At 43.6% G+C, this 13,621-nt stretch overlaps 1 protein-coding gene across 1 annotated transcript in view; it reads right to left on the reverse strand.

Moving 5' to 3' along the window:
* PRKAR2B (protein kinase cAMP-dependent type II regulatory subunit beta) overlaps nt 1–13,621 on the reverse strand; it is a 63,481-nt gene that overhangs the window by 29,277 nt on the left and 20,583 nt on the right. The window contains exon 2 of the mRNA XM_079993696.1: nt 6,926–6,961. Coding sequence (XP_079849822.1) covers nt 6,926–6,961 — 36 coding nt within the window. The remainder of the gene's footprint in view (nt 1–6,925; nt 6,962–13,621) is intronic.

Below are 13,621 nucleotides of genomic sequence, written 5' to 3' on the forward strand. Positions count from 1 at the left end.
GACTCACTTTTTTTTTTACTCACGTTAGCCCCAGCCATCAAGGCCAGACTTTGCTTGTGGTGAAGGGCAGGATATACAGTGTTAAAAAAATTAAACAATTCCTTTCACTGGTAGTGCCAAGGGATCGAACCTGGGATGTTCTGCATGCTATGGTCCAGTTTAAGCAATTTGGGCTTATAGGACTCTGGATAAGCTCAGCTGGATAGACTATGGTGCTGATAACACCAAGGTTGCAGGTTCAATCCCTGAATGGGACAGCTGCATGTTCCTACATTGCAGGATCCTCAGGGTTCCTTCCAATTCTATGAATTTAGCTTTCTAGTGTCTAACAGGTTAAATAATAAATTTACAGAGAGAAAAATCAAACCCAATGAGCTGTTCCTGCTTATGTGGAGGGTGGGGAGTAAAAAAAATAAAATCCTTTTGGAAACCAACTCTCATACCGTGGGGACCCTAGAGTGCCTTAACCTTGGAAAGAAACCTTCTGGGAGATGCAGAAGACTTCCTGTCCTTCTGTGTAAATTAAGCAGAAGCTCACAAAATGAAACCGTGGGCATCTGACAGTGACTGGCCACTGTAAGAATGGTTTGCTTAGCTACATGGGCCACAAGCCTGATCTAGAAGGACTCTTCTTACATTAGCCTGGTGTTACGGTTATAAAAATATGAGCAGATGAGGAGGATGAGCAAAAAACTGCAGAAGAAGTGGGTTGAGTATCAATTGTCATGTAAGCACAAATAAGCCGATTATCTGAACGACGTTGAGAAAACAAGTAACTACACCAGGAATTGCAAATTTCCACATGGTTGCATAACTATTAGCATCTGAACATTAATTAGAACAAACTAATGCTAAATGTTACATAAGCACACTAATGAGTGATGAAAAAACAGCAAACCATATTCATCAAGTTAGAAATTTTGGCTTCCATTTTGTGTTTGTTTTGTTTTCAAGGCTTTTCCTCGAAAGCTGTTAGCACTCATCCAGTTTAATTAGGTTTTTAGTTTTCTACTAGAAATATAAAAGGGGGAGGGAGGGGGGAGAGGGGGGAAGCTTCCTGCTGTACATAATTTCACTTTACACCATTTGACAGTTGAGGGGGAAATTCTAGGTGTTTCAACTTTTCTTCCCTGTTTGTAATGAGGAACAGATAGAAATAAAGCAAATCAGAATACCCTCTTAGCTTCCACTCATGAAACAAACCTTGACAGACCAACAGAACAACCCAACCTGCTCCCCATTATGCTGGGCTGGGGTGTACACAAAGTGAACGCAGGCGTCCCTCCACCCAGCTTTCCTGGCTAAGCTAGCCTACCACTGGCTGCCAGTTGTGAGGAGGGGTTCCTGCTGATGGAATTCCTGCCAGCAAGTGTCTGCAAAATGGTAAGCTCAAGGCCAGAGAAGGGGGCGACTGTCACCATTGCCATGAAGAAGCGTTCCACAGCTATGATACAAGACACTCAAGGGCGGGGTGCCAAAGATCCTGAGTTGGTATCACTGCTGCCAGGGTGGTATCAGGTCCTTAACAGATCTTGATATGCACAGTTGCTAAAAACAATTTCCTCCAACTGCAGTGCACCTGAATCACATCAACTTCAGCTACTCAGAAGTTCGTCAAGAGTATATGACAGAAAAAGCATTGCCTACTTTCTAACCCTCAAACGCTATTTATATCTTCCCCGTTTCAGCTCAGGGACATAAATCTATACAACGTTATATGATTCAATTAATCCCTGCTAACATTAAACTCCATTTGCGTTGCTAACCTAGACGTGCTAACCCTGTTTCCCCAGAGGTCTGTGTTCCTCCCAAATGTCCTATGGCACTGTCTGATTTCAAATTCTAACCAGATTACTCCAAAGTTATTTTCCTTGTTTTAATGTTCAGGATATATCACAGGCTTCCAAACTGACAAATAAATAAATAAATAAATAAGGGGCGTTTGCTCCTACAAAATTTCCAAGTAATTTCATTTCAACAGCAAACACCTCTGTAAAAAGCTACAACAAATGAGGTTTTGTCGTTTCCTCATCTAACAATTATTGGGGACCCTACACCAAAGAATTCTGAAGGATACACATATAGCTATTAGTATTAACCATGCATTAAAACTCATATGAATACTGCACATCAAACCATCCTACTGAGAGTATACCCAGTGAAATTAATGGACCTAAGTTAGTCATGCCTATTAATTTTGGGGGGCCTACTTTGAGTAGGACTACAACCCATTGTTGTAGGGTGGCGCTGTGGTCTAAACCACAGAGCCTAGGGCTCGCAAATCAGAAGGTTGACGGTTCGAATCCCCACGACGGGGTGAGCTCCCGTTGCTCAGTCCCAGCTCCTGCCAACCTAGCAGTTCGAAAACACATCAAAGTGCAAGTAGATAAATAGGTACCGCTCTGGCGGGAAGGTAAACGGCATTTCCGTGCGCTGCTCTGGTTCACCAGAAGCGGCTTAGTCATGCTGGCCACATGACCCAGAAGTTGTCTGCAGACAAATGTCAGCTCCCTCAGCCTATAGAGCGAGATGAGCGCCGCAACCCCAGAGTCGTCCGTGACTGGACCTAACGGTCAGGGGTACCTTTACCTTTACAACCTATTGTAAATAATCTGAAAAGCCCCAACTGCGAAATCTAACAGCCAACCTTTCCCCCCACTTAAACTATTTAATAAACTATAACAGCAAAGCAGAGTACCATGGGTCTCTCAGTAACCTTGAAAGAACGGTATTGACTGAAGTCTTGTATTATTGCAGAGAATGTGCTACAAATCACCATAATCACTGTGACTGCCGCATACTTTAAACAACTCCTTTCAGAAGCACCTAACATTGTTTCATTCTTTGTGTGAATGCCACCAAAAATTAAAAAAAAAAACAGTTCGCCAACAATATTGTGCAGCCTCACTAAGCTTGTTTATAGAATCAAAAGACTGTTAAGAGGGGAAGAGTATTGTCATGCCAGCTATGAATCTATAACAAACACGAGCAGCATATGTAGCATGAAAGATAGAGAACAAGAATGTGAAGGCTTCCATTCATTTATCTAATTTAGCTACATCTGAACAGTACAATTCATGCAGACCCAGTACAGTCCTTTTGCTTCCAGTCTCTTGCCACTCCTAAGAAATCGGGAGCAGCGAGTAGCATCCGTCAGTCCGATTTTTCTTGTTTGTCGCAAACAGCTATTACAATATAGATCACAAAAAAGCAAAACAGGACAATCCAATGATAAGCTAAAACATATCAATTTTCAGAAGTACAATTTATCAAAACTTAAAATGGGAACATTCCCCCCAAATCATTTATTATTTTTTTTAAAGTAGCCCACAATACATTTCCCACTGCCAGTGAACATAAAGCTACTCTATAGGTAACAAATTAGTTTATCCTGGCCAGCAACCATGTAATTTCGAAGTCATCTGACTGACCTCCTAGAAAATTCTGAAAATCAATAGAAGCATCAATCCTGAGGGTGGAAGTATACAGGATATAGTGTACAGTGTCTTCAATCTGGCAAGAGGTTATCACACGCTTCGTTTTCCTCACATTCATTCTTCCCTGACAGTCTATGCCTAAACCATGGTTAAGGGTTACAGCTACGCCAATTTTAACCGCCGTTAATGCTAAATAAGATCCCTCTTCACTAGGGCTTATGGAATCATAGACTCACAGAACTGGAAGAAATCTCAACTAGATCTTGCATGACAGTTGGCCGTCCAACCTCTGCTTGAAAACCTCCAAGGAAGGAGTGTCCATCACCTTCTGAGAGAGTCCATTCCACTGTCAATCAGCTCTTACTTTCAGAATTCCCCCCCCCCCCGATGTTTAGTTGGAATCTCCTTTCTTGTAACTTGGAAGCCATTTGCTCCAGAGAAGGAGAAAACAAGCTTGCTCCATGTTCCATGTGATTGCCCTTTAGATATTTGAAGATAGCTGTCATACTTAGTCTCCTTATTAAACCATTTCAAGCTCCATGGGTCAAAATCAGGACAGGGGAAATTCTTGTTTATACCAAATGGCACTTATTCTACAAATCCCCCCTCTCTTAAACTGCTGTTCTTATGTGAAAGTCTGTAACTAGCTATGGAAAACGACTTCTGCACTTTCAATCCTGAGGCCGCGATGCAGCACACCAGATCTATTTTCAAGCATTTCACTGTCAAGTAGCTTTCTACGCTAACCCTAAACTCTAAATGATTTTGGGTGGAAATCCCCTGGATTTAGAAACTATTTGGGGTTGGCAATAGTAGTGCTAAAGGAAGCAAGCTGGGTGAAAGATAAAGATTTGCAGAGGATTGATTTGTGTGGAACTGTGCCATCACAGCTGCTGAGACCAATTATAGCTATGCAAGATTTTAAAAAAATTGTTAATAGTCACAGTATGTAGGCTGGAATATCTGCTAAATAATTAACAGCCTACATTATTGTCAGCAGGTGCTTCTGCAATTAACCTCTGGCTATTTAATTGGTAGCTGTGCCAAGAAAAAGCAAGTCATCCTTAAACGTCCATCCAATACTGAAACTCAAAACAAAAACAAAAATATCACAAATATACCACTAGGTTTTAAAGAAAGAGGGTAAAGCAGATCCAATGTAGAAAGAAAGAAAGAAAGAAAGAAAGAAAGAAAGAAAGAAAGAAAGAAGACTCAGTGAAGTGTTTGCAGTCAACAGTCGAACAACCATTCTGATTTTAGGAGATTTATAGAAATTGTTTTTCTCAACTTTGCTTTTATTGTGCTTAAACTTCACCTTCATTTAAGTTAAAGAAACAATGCTATTGGCTGTCCAAGAAATCTATTAGATAAAACCAGAACACTTTACAATACAAATGAGGTCCTTCACAAGCAACTTGGCACTTTGCAACAGATCCTTTATAATGAGCTCTGCAATATTCTTCACTTTCTGGGTGACTATATAGAAAAATGATGAACGGGCAACTAGATTTACAGAGGTTGCCTAGATCAAAATTTACAGAGTAGAAGGCTTAAATCTATTCAGCATTCAGTCACAAATGAAACATCTTCATATTTTTGCTTTTAGTTTGTATTTAGGAACCTGATTCAAATGAATAAAAGTATTACAGTTTGATCCTTGATGAACCTTCATATTGGTCTCTGACATTGGGGAAAGAAGGTGGCAGGTTGATAAAGTTGTTCACTCTGAAAATAATTGTGGAAGGTGGCAGGTTGATAAAGTTGTTCACTCTGAAAATAATTGTGTTTATGTCTGCTTGATCAAGAAAATATGTGTGTGTGTTCTCCTGTATGTTAGATATGATGAAAATATCTGAGCGTTCTGAGGTGCAAACATGTTTTTCTATCATTGCTGCACAACGGCCACTTCAAAACTCTTCATACCACTTGGACACCTACGCTGTAAACTTACAAAATGTCCAATGCTTTACTTATTATTTTACTTAGAGCATTTGTATCCCACTTTACAGCAAAAGGGGTTCAAGAGCAGCTTAAGGCAAAGGTAAAGGGACCCCTGACCATCAGTTCCAGTCTTGACCGACTCTGGGGTTGCGGCGCTCATCTCGCTTTATTGGCCGAGGGAGCTGGCATACAGCTTTCGGGTCATGTGGCCAGCATGACTAAGCCACTTCTGGCAAACCAGAGCAGCGCACAGAAACGCCGTTTACCTTCCTGCCGGAGTGGTACCTATTTATCTACTTGCACTTTGACATGCTTTCGAACTGCTAGGTTGGCAGGAGCAGGGACCGAGCAACGGGAGCTCACCCCGTTGCAGGGATTCAAACCACCAACCTTCTGATCGGCAAGTCCTAGGCTCTGTGATTTAACCCACAGCGCCTCCCACGTCCCATCCCAGAGCAGCTTACATACAATCAAAACAAGACAGTCCCTACCTACACACTTTAGATTTAAACGAGAAAAACCCAAGGGACAGTGAAAAAAGAGGGGGGAAGCCTGGGCACCAATTTCCTACACCGGATGTTCCTATGATGACCAGCTAGCACAGTTTGGAGGAAGGAGGTGCCTGATGAAGCTATGAAATGAGACCTAATTCCCATCTCCCCCATTTAGGCAGCTGGATTGGCTGCCCTCAAATGACAGTTGAGGGCAGAAGAGGCATGATGGAGCTGGCCTGTCACAGCAGTCGATGGCGTGAGCTGTGGTTCACAACTCTCCCAACGAGTCTGTCCCCTAGCTAGTGACATTTCACTTGCTACTCCAATAAGGATCAGAAGAACCACGTACCAGTTTCTGAGTCACACGTTGGTCATAGGTTTTTAATAAAGCTTTTTTAAAAAACAAAAAACACCATTAAGCGTGATGAATTAATATTTGATTTTACATCCCTTTCTTTGATTAGCGTTTTGACTCCTCTCTCTCATTATAAGACAATATTTGTTGTTGTTTAGTCGTTTAGTCGTGTCCGACTCTTCGTGACCCCATGGACCAGAGCATGCCTGGCACTCCTGTCTTCTACTGCCTCCCGCAGTTTGGTCAGGCTCATGTTTGTAGCTTCGAGAACACTGTCCAACCATCTCGTCCTCTGTCGTCCCCTTCTCCTTGTGCCCTCCATCTTTCCCAACATCAGGGTCTTTTCCAGGGAGTCTTCTCTTCTCATGAGGTGGCCAAAGTATTGGAGCCTCAACTTCACGATCTGTCCTTCCAGTGAGCACTCAGGGCTGATTTCCTTAAGAATGGATGCATTTGATCTTCTTGTAGTCCATGGGACTCTCAAGAGTCTCTTCCAGCACCATAATTCAAAAGCATCAATTCTTTGGCGATCAGCCTTCTTGATGGTCCAGCTCTCACTTCCATACATCACTACTTTAACTATACGGACCTTTGTTGGCAAGGTGATGTCTCTGCTTTTTAAGACAATATTAGCATACTTAAATAGGGGGGAGCTTTGTTACAATAATAACAAAAGCATGCAAAAATAGGAAACTCACCTGATGCCCTTCTAATGAACCGGTTTATCACTGGAGCTAAGAGAAACAAACAAAGAAAAAAGATGTTTTGTTAGAAAATTCTCAGAGTACTGTACAGAATACACTCTCTTAGCTATGTGAGGTACATTTCTAACATAATGCAGTTACTACAGTTTGGTTTTTTATATTGAAATGTGCACTCGATACATAGATACAACAGTAAAATAAATTTCTCAAAATGTCACTTCATGATGAAATTTAAAGGAACAAGAGACTTGCAAGCAACGATTCTGGGGACCAGCGTGAGTCATGTGAAATTTACTTCTTTTGTCCCTCTAATCCACAGTCCGCCAACCTTCAAAACCACATTGTCTTTTCCCTGCCCACGTAAGGATTCATTCACAATGTTATTCTTGTTGTTTGTATGTGCAAGGACTTTAACTCAGGAGTGTAATCAGCCATTTGCCAGCTAACACAGGCTAGGTCCTGCATAACATAACTCCAGGCCTTGGAAAGTCACATTCTATCAGAAGAGCAGCCATGCTAGATCTCTCGAGGGCTGTAAGCAAGGCCACAGACAGCTGAAAGAGCATTATAATGTTCTGACCAGCCACTGAGACCTCATTTCCAATGACTTGGGAGGAGTGGGGATAGTTGCAAAAATTGATCTGCAAGTTTGACACAAGCATTTCTTAATGTAAAGTATTGCAACGTGAAGTATTGCTCACAATTAAAAATATGTTTGCACTGAAAGAAAAAGTTCCATGATGTGCATCACTTCATAAATGATGTCAAGACTGTGGTGAGTTAAAAAGCATCGGCACAATGAAAAATATATATATAAAAAATAAAGCCTTACTCCCTCAAAATGTGGCTATTGGCTTCAGACAGCCAGTAATAACTCTTGAGATTCAAGTTCTTGGTCTCAGGGATGGGGAAGCTGTGGTTTTCCAGATGTTTCTGGGCTCCAGCTCCCCTCCCATCCACATGACCAAAGTAGCTTAGCCCATTTTATGGGCGGTGGGGAGAGACTGAGTACTGTAACAACCCTATAGTCCAGTGGTCCTTTCCTGATGTGCTGCAGTTGCATTTTTCAAGGAAATGAGGGAGGGAGCTATGAAGTGGATTGTAGCTGCACTGCAACTACCGAAGGGATGAAGGGGGAGAATTGAGGGTTTCAGTGATGACTTGGGAAGCACAGGAGGAGAAGGGGGGAAGTCCCATTGTACCAGCTCCAGCTGTTTAGTAGAATCAAACCCAAGGTCTAGTTGCCAGGTCTACCTCTCGAGAACTAAAGGAGGGATAGACCTGGAATACAAATTTCTCAGATGCTAGGCCTAACCAGGCTTCACCCCTGCTCAAAGCACCAGAAATGGCAGGCCTATTCTCAGATTTTACTTATGCTTTATTTACAGTATTTTCTGTACCACCACTCCAAAAAGACCAGCAGATGTCCATGGCCAGATCTCCTTTACAAAACTTGTGATGAAACACCTTTCATACATTTTGAATTTTCAGTTACTTGGTACAGCAGATAACTAGTCACAGCGTGGCAACCTAAACAGTAAATGATCTATTTTCCCCCTCTTTTTTTTACAGCAAACTATTTCTAAAGTGTTTATACTCGTTCTGCCTTTATAGTAATCCCACTCTGCACTTAATAAAGAGTAAGAGTAAGGTCACTGAATTTCAACTGTGTCTTTGAAATTTCAATTTCCAATTACAGATGTAAACTACTATTAAATGTTACCAAGGGAGAAATGTCACAAAATGCAAAATATGATTCTTTTTTGTTCTCCAGCTGCTCTTTCCTATAGTATCTGCAATGCCGTTTCACCCTCCCTTGTATAGGGAAAGAGCAATCACCATTCAAAAGAAACAACAACCATTAATACATAATTGAACAAATGAAACCCACAATCTAGAAGCCTTAAAAAGATTTAAAGTAACACAATGCAGCTGCAAAACGCAAGCTGGAATAAAAGGGGTTTGGGATTCTTTTAGGGGTGGCCAACTCCCAAGAGACTTTCTTGGGGTTAAGGTCAAAGTTGTTGAGCTTTTGGGGGTGCAGGGCAAATATGTTATATGTTGAGCTTTTTTTAGGGGAGCCGAAGTTGTTGGACATGCCGTTCTTCTTCAATGCACTAGCCCAATGGGCAACTTGCCTTTTGCCACTGCTAAGAACGCCCTGTCCCTTGTTCCTGAAAATCTAATTTAAATAAAGGACAGGACTCAAAGCAGGCCATCACCCAAATGTATTAGTATATGTTTCGGATCAGGGTAGATGGAGAAGGTTCTCCCTAGGGCACCTTGAACCAAGTGCATTTATGGCTTTAAAAGCTAATACAGTGATTGGGGGTGGGGTGGGAAGAATAACAGCAATGGACAACACTGCAGGGTTGCTGTGAATACAGGGGACACTCGGGTTGCAAATGTGATCCATACAGGAGGCACGTTCGCAACCCACAGCGTCCGCAACCCACAGCGCCGTGTCTGCGCATGAGCAGGTTGCGATTTGGTGGTTCTGCGCATGTGCAAGCACCAAAACCAGGAAGTAACCCGTTCCGGTACTTCCGGGTTTTGGTGTGTCCATAACCCGAAAACACACAACCTGGAACATCTGTAACCCAAGGTATGACTGTACCAGCTCAGCATCACTCAAATCCCCAACCTGCAGCACAGGAGTGAAATATTACTGGACTACATTACCAGTATAAAGTACTTTCTCAAACATCAGCCTGACTCCCACCCTGCAATACGCCAAGTGAACTATTGTTCCTTTGTAGGTTTTTGTGTGTGTTACTTATTTTGCTTTGCCAATTCATGAACAGTTGGGAGTGGGTGATGCTTATTCCGATTGGATCTTTCATTCATTTGACTTGATCTCATTCTCAAATGCATTTGTCCTCTGCAAAGTAATCCTTCACTGTTTGGCCTCGCTCTGTAAGAAATGTCCATGATCACCCCTTCTCTCTGTACAATGGGTACATAAACCATACATCTGACGAAGTGGGCTCTTGTCCAAGAAAGCTTATGACACAAAAGATACCGCAAGACTCTGTTGTTTATAACCAAGAGAACTGCTGGGATGGCAACACCAAGACTGTGAAGCACATTAAAAAATAATGTATAACAAATACCAAATTCTTTCAATCAAATACAGCCCTTTCAAACTCTCAAATTACCAACAGTATATAACCCAGTTTGGCCATCAGTGTTATATGTAAGCAGATTATTCAATTAAGCCAACAACAATAACTTTAGCTGCCACGTGATTTTAGGCATTAAGAGCTGATGACACCATAGAAAACAGCTTCCAAATGAGCAAGTCTAACCCAACAGCTAATACTTCCTAACCATCTTCATATCTATTTTGAACTTTGCAAGAAACCAAAATATGACAAATGTTGTTTTCCACTAAACAGCACCCATCTTCTCTGGTTAAGAGATTCAAGCTGATACCTTCAGTGACAGTTTGCTTTAAAGCACAACTCACTGTGGCAAACAGGGGAAACATTTTGGTCCCCAGGGAACTGCTTTCTGTCCTGCTGCACAAAACCATGACTGCTATTTGCAGAAAAAAAGCAGAGACAGCAAAGACAGCAAGGGAATAGCCATGAAAACCAAACCACCCTCTTGGCATTTTAATTAAGGCCATTTCCAATATGAGGGTGAGGGGATTGTAAATCTCCAATACTAACACGGTTTTTACAAGAAAGCTCAGGTACAGTTGCTGCTTTTAAAGCTATCCAGGGTGTTGAAACTATTGTGATCTTGTTAGGGAAGTCAGGGCAGGGTGAGGGGGGCTACACAGAGGCAGAATAAACAACACGGGGAAAATGGAGAGCAATTCTCTGCTGTATACACCAGACCAGCAACTCGTTTTACAAGACGGCCATGAGGAGGCTGCTGTGGGAAATGCATCATCCTGCCTCAAAAGTATTCTTATTAGCATCTTCTTCTTCCTATATACATAAAAACGTAATGCTGTCAACGTGCAACCCCCATTCAAGGATTTGTAGTGCAGTGTCACAATCCTGGATGTGCATGAGGTCAGGGTAGGAGAAGGAAGCAAAAGAGAAGCCAAGTTGCACAGCAGAAGTAGCCATGGCATGGGAATGAGAAGGCAGCGACAATAAGAAGGGGGAAGTGGTGGTTTAAAACAATGGCAGAAGTCTGAGGTTTTGCCTGTAAGTTGCCTTGTGTCCAGCCAGGGAAGAAGACCAAATATAAATTAACAGAACTGCAACAACTGCAGTCAGTGTCAAGGTTACTCTGAAGTTGAGCAATTTTATCCTTGAAGGGTATAGCCACATCAGGTCCTCAAATGCTTCAGATGTTTCTTCGCAGCAAAGGGAGCACACCTAGCCCAAGGAGAACAAATGGGTGGTAGTTTAATTCTTTATTAACAAACTACTCAATTACAGCATCTCCCAAGGTGCACAGGAAATACAAGCCACTCCTGCTATGTAGTTAGCTAGGCATCTACGCCCCAGGCTAGTGCCCTGAAGTGGACCACTGAAGCAACAGCATAACCACGCCTCTCCCGAACTTAAATCCCTTCACCAGAGTGAAATGTGCACTGCACAATCAGCCTGCGACTTCTCTGGCATGGTAGCTGCTGCTGCGCCTGGCGCTTTAAGCTCCTCATTATCCTTGGAGACAGGGAGGAGGGGATGGAGGAGATCCTAATGGCCAGATTCTCTCTCTCAGGGACTGTTCTCTTCTTTCCCTTCCTGATCCTTCCTTCAACTCCTACACCCCCCCCCTTTTGACAGCCCCACCTCTTCCTCTTCCCCCAGCCCCGAGTCCTGCCTCATGGGTGGGAAAAGAACCCCCCAAGTCCCTGGCCTCTCCCTCTAGATCTTCCTCCAGCTCCCTTGCCTCCTCCACACCCCTCTCAGAGCCCCACCGGTTCTTGACAGTCAGCGACCTCCAGACGGTCTGAAATAACTCTGCCAGCTGGCTACTAGAGGATGCAGTGCCAGCTGTAAAAATGAGCCATCTTCACAACCCACACTGCCACAGAGTAAGCAAAATTGTGTGCATTAACCAGTGTCTGGTGGGCTTTGCCACCCATGCTCTCTACTCTTTGTCTGTCTTGCTTCATAGCTCAAAGAATTCCAAGGAACCCAAACACTGAAGAGGACTCTCAGGAGCAAGAACGTTTCCTGTTTCATCTCACTGTTCCACAGCAAAACCAGAGCATCAACATGTTTGCCAGCCTTCTCGGCTGCAAAGCCGCCCCGCCCCCCCCAAGCATTCAGGAAACACATCAGGTTCCATCAGTCTCCGAGGGCAGAGTGGCCCCTCACACTTACAGGGGGAAATTGCCACTATCAGTCCAAACTTCACCAGGTAAACAAACTACCCCATCTGGAAGGCCAACTCCCTCACCAAGAATCTTAAAATTTCACCTACCCCATCCCAATTTTGGGCAACATTTCCTCCCTACCCTCCAGAAATGACTGAATTACGCATTTTTCGCTCTATAAGACGCACCACACCACAAGACGCACCTAATTTTTGGAGGAGGAAAGCAAGAAAAAAAATATTCTGAATCTCAGAAGCCAGAACAGCAAGAGGGATCACTGCGCAGTGAAAGCAGCAATCCCTCTTGCTGTTTTGGCTTCTATGATAGCTGCGCAGCCTGCATTCACTCCATAAGATGCACACACGTTTCCCTTACTTTTTAGGAGTGAAAAAGTGAGTCTTATAGAGCAAAAAATACGGTAGTCATTTAGTCGTGTCCGACTCTTCATGACCCAATGGACCAGAGCACGCCAGGCACTCCTGTCTTCCACTGCCTCCCACAGTTTAGTCAAACTCATGCTGGTAGCTTTGAGAACACTGTCCAACCATCTCATCCTCTGTCGTCCCCTTCTCCTTGTGCCCTCAGTCCCCTTCATGGATCACTGCCTTGCCGTGGCGAAGGAGCTTGAATAACTCAGAGAAGCTAGGAGCTATGCCGTGCAGGGCCACCCAAGATGGACAGGTCATAGTGGAGAGTTTTGACCAAACGTGATCTACCTGGAGCAGGAACCGGCAAGCCACTCCAGTACCCCTGCCAAGAAAACTCCATAGACAAAGACAACAGGCATCACTTGGGAAAAAGACTTCCACAAATTCTTTCGGAAAGCAAAGGTTGATTTTCATGGGGTTCAGTGCTTCCATAGCTAAACTATAGCACTGAACACTCCCAGGACATTCACTGGACCTTTAACAGTCTCTATTTTCCCTTGCAAAAAACCCCTCTAAGTAGGTCAGTGTCATCCTCATTTACTGCGGGGGCAGATGAAGCTGAGATATTGATTACTTAGGATCTCTCCACAGTTGTCCTACTTCCACTGAACTCTAAAGCATTTATTTGTTCCATTTGTACTCACAGTGGAATATATGTAAAAAGGTAAAGGTAAAGGTACCCCTGCCCGTACGGGCCAGTCTTGACAGACTCTGGGGTTGTGCGCCCATCTCACTTAAGAGGCCAGGGGCCAGCGCTGTCCGGAGACACTTCCGGGTCACGTGGCCAGCGTGACATCGCTGCTCTGGCCAGAGCCAGAGCCAGAGCCGCACACGGAAACGCCGTTTACCTTCCCACTGGTGAGCGGTCCCTATTTATCTACTTGCACCCGGAGGTGCTTTCGAACTGCTAGGTTGGCAGGTGCTGGGACCGAGCAGCGGGAGCGCACCCCGCCGCAGGGATTCGAACCGCCGACC

The sequence above is a fragment of the Podarcis cretensis genome (genome assembly GCF_951804945.1).
Source record: "Podarcis cretensis genome assembly, chromosome: 10".
Classification (NCBI taxonomy): domain Eukaryota; kingdom Metazoa; phylum Chordata; class Lepidosauria; order Squamata; family Lacertidae; genus Podarcis; species Podarcis cretensis.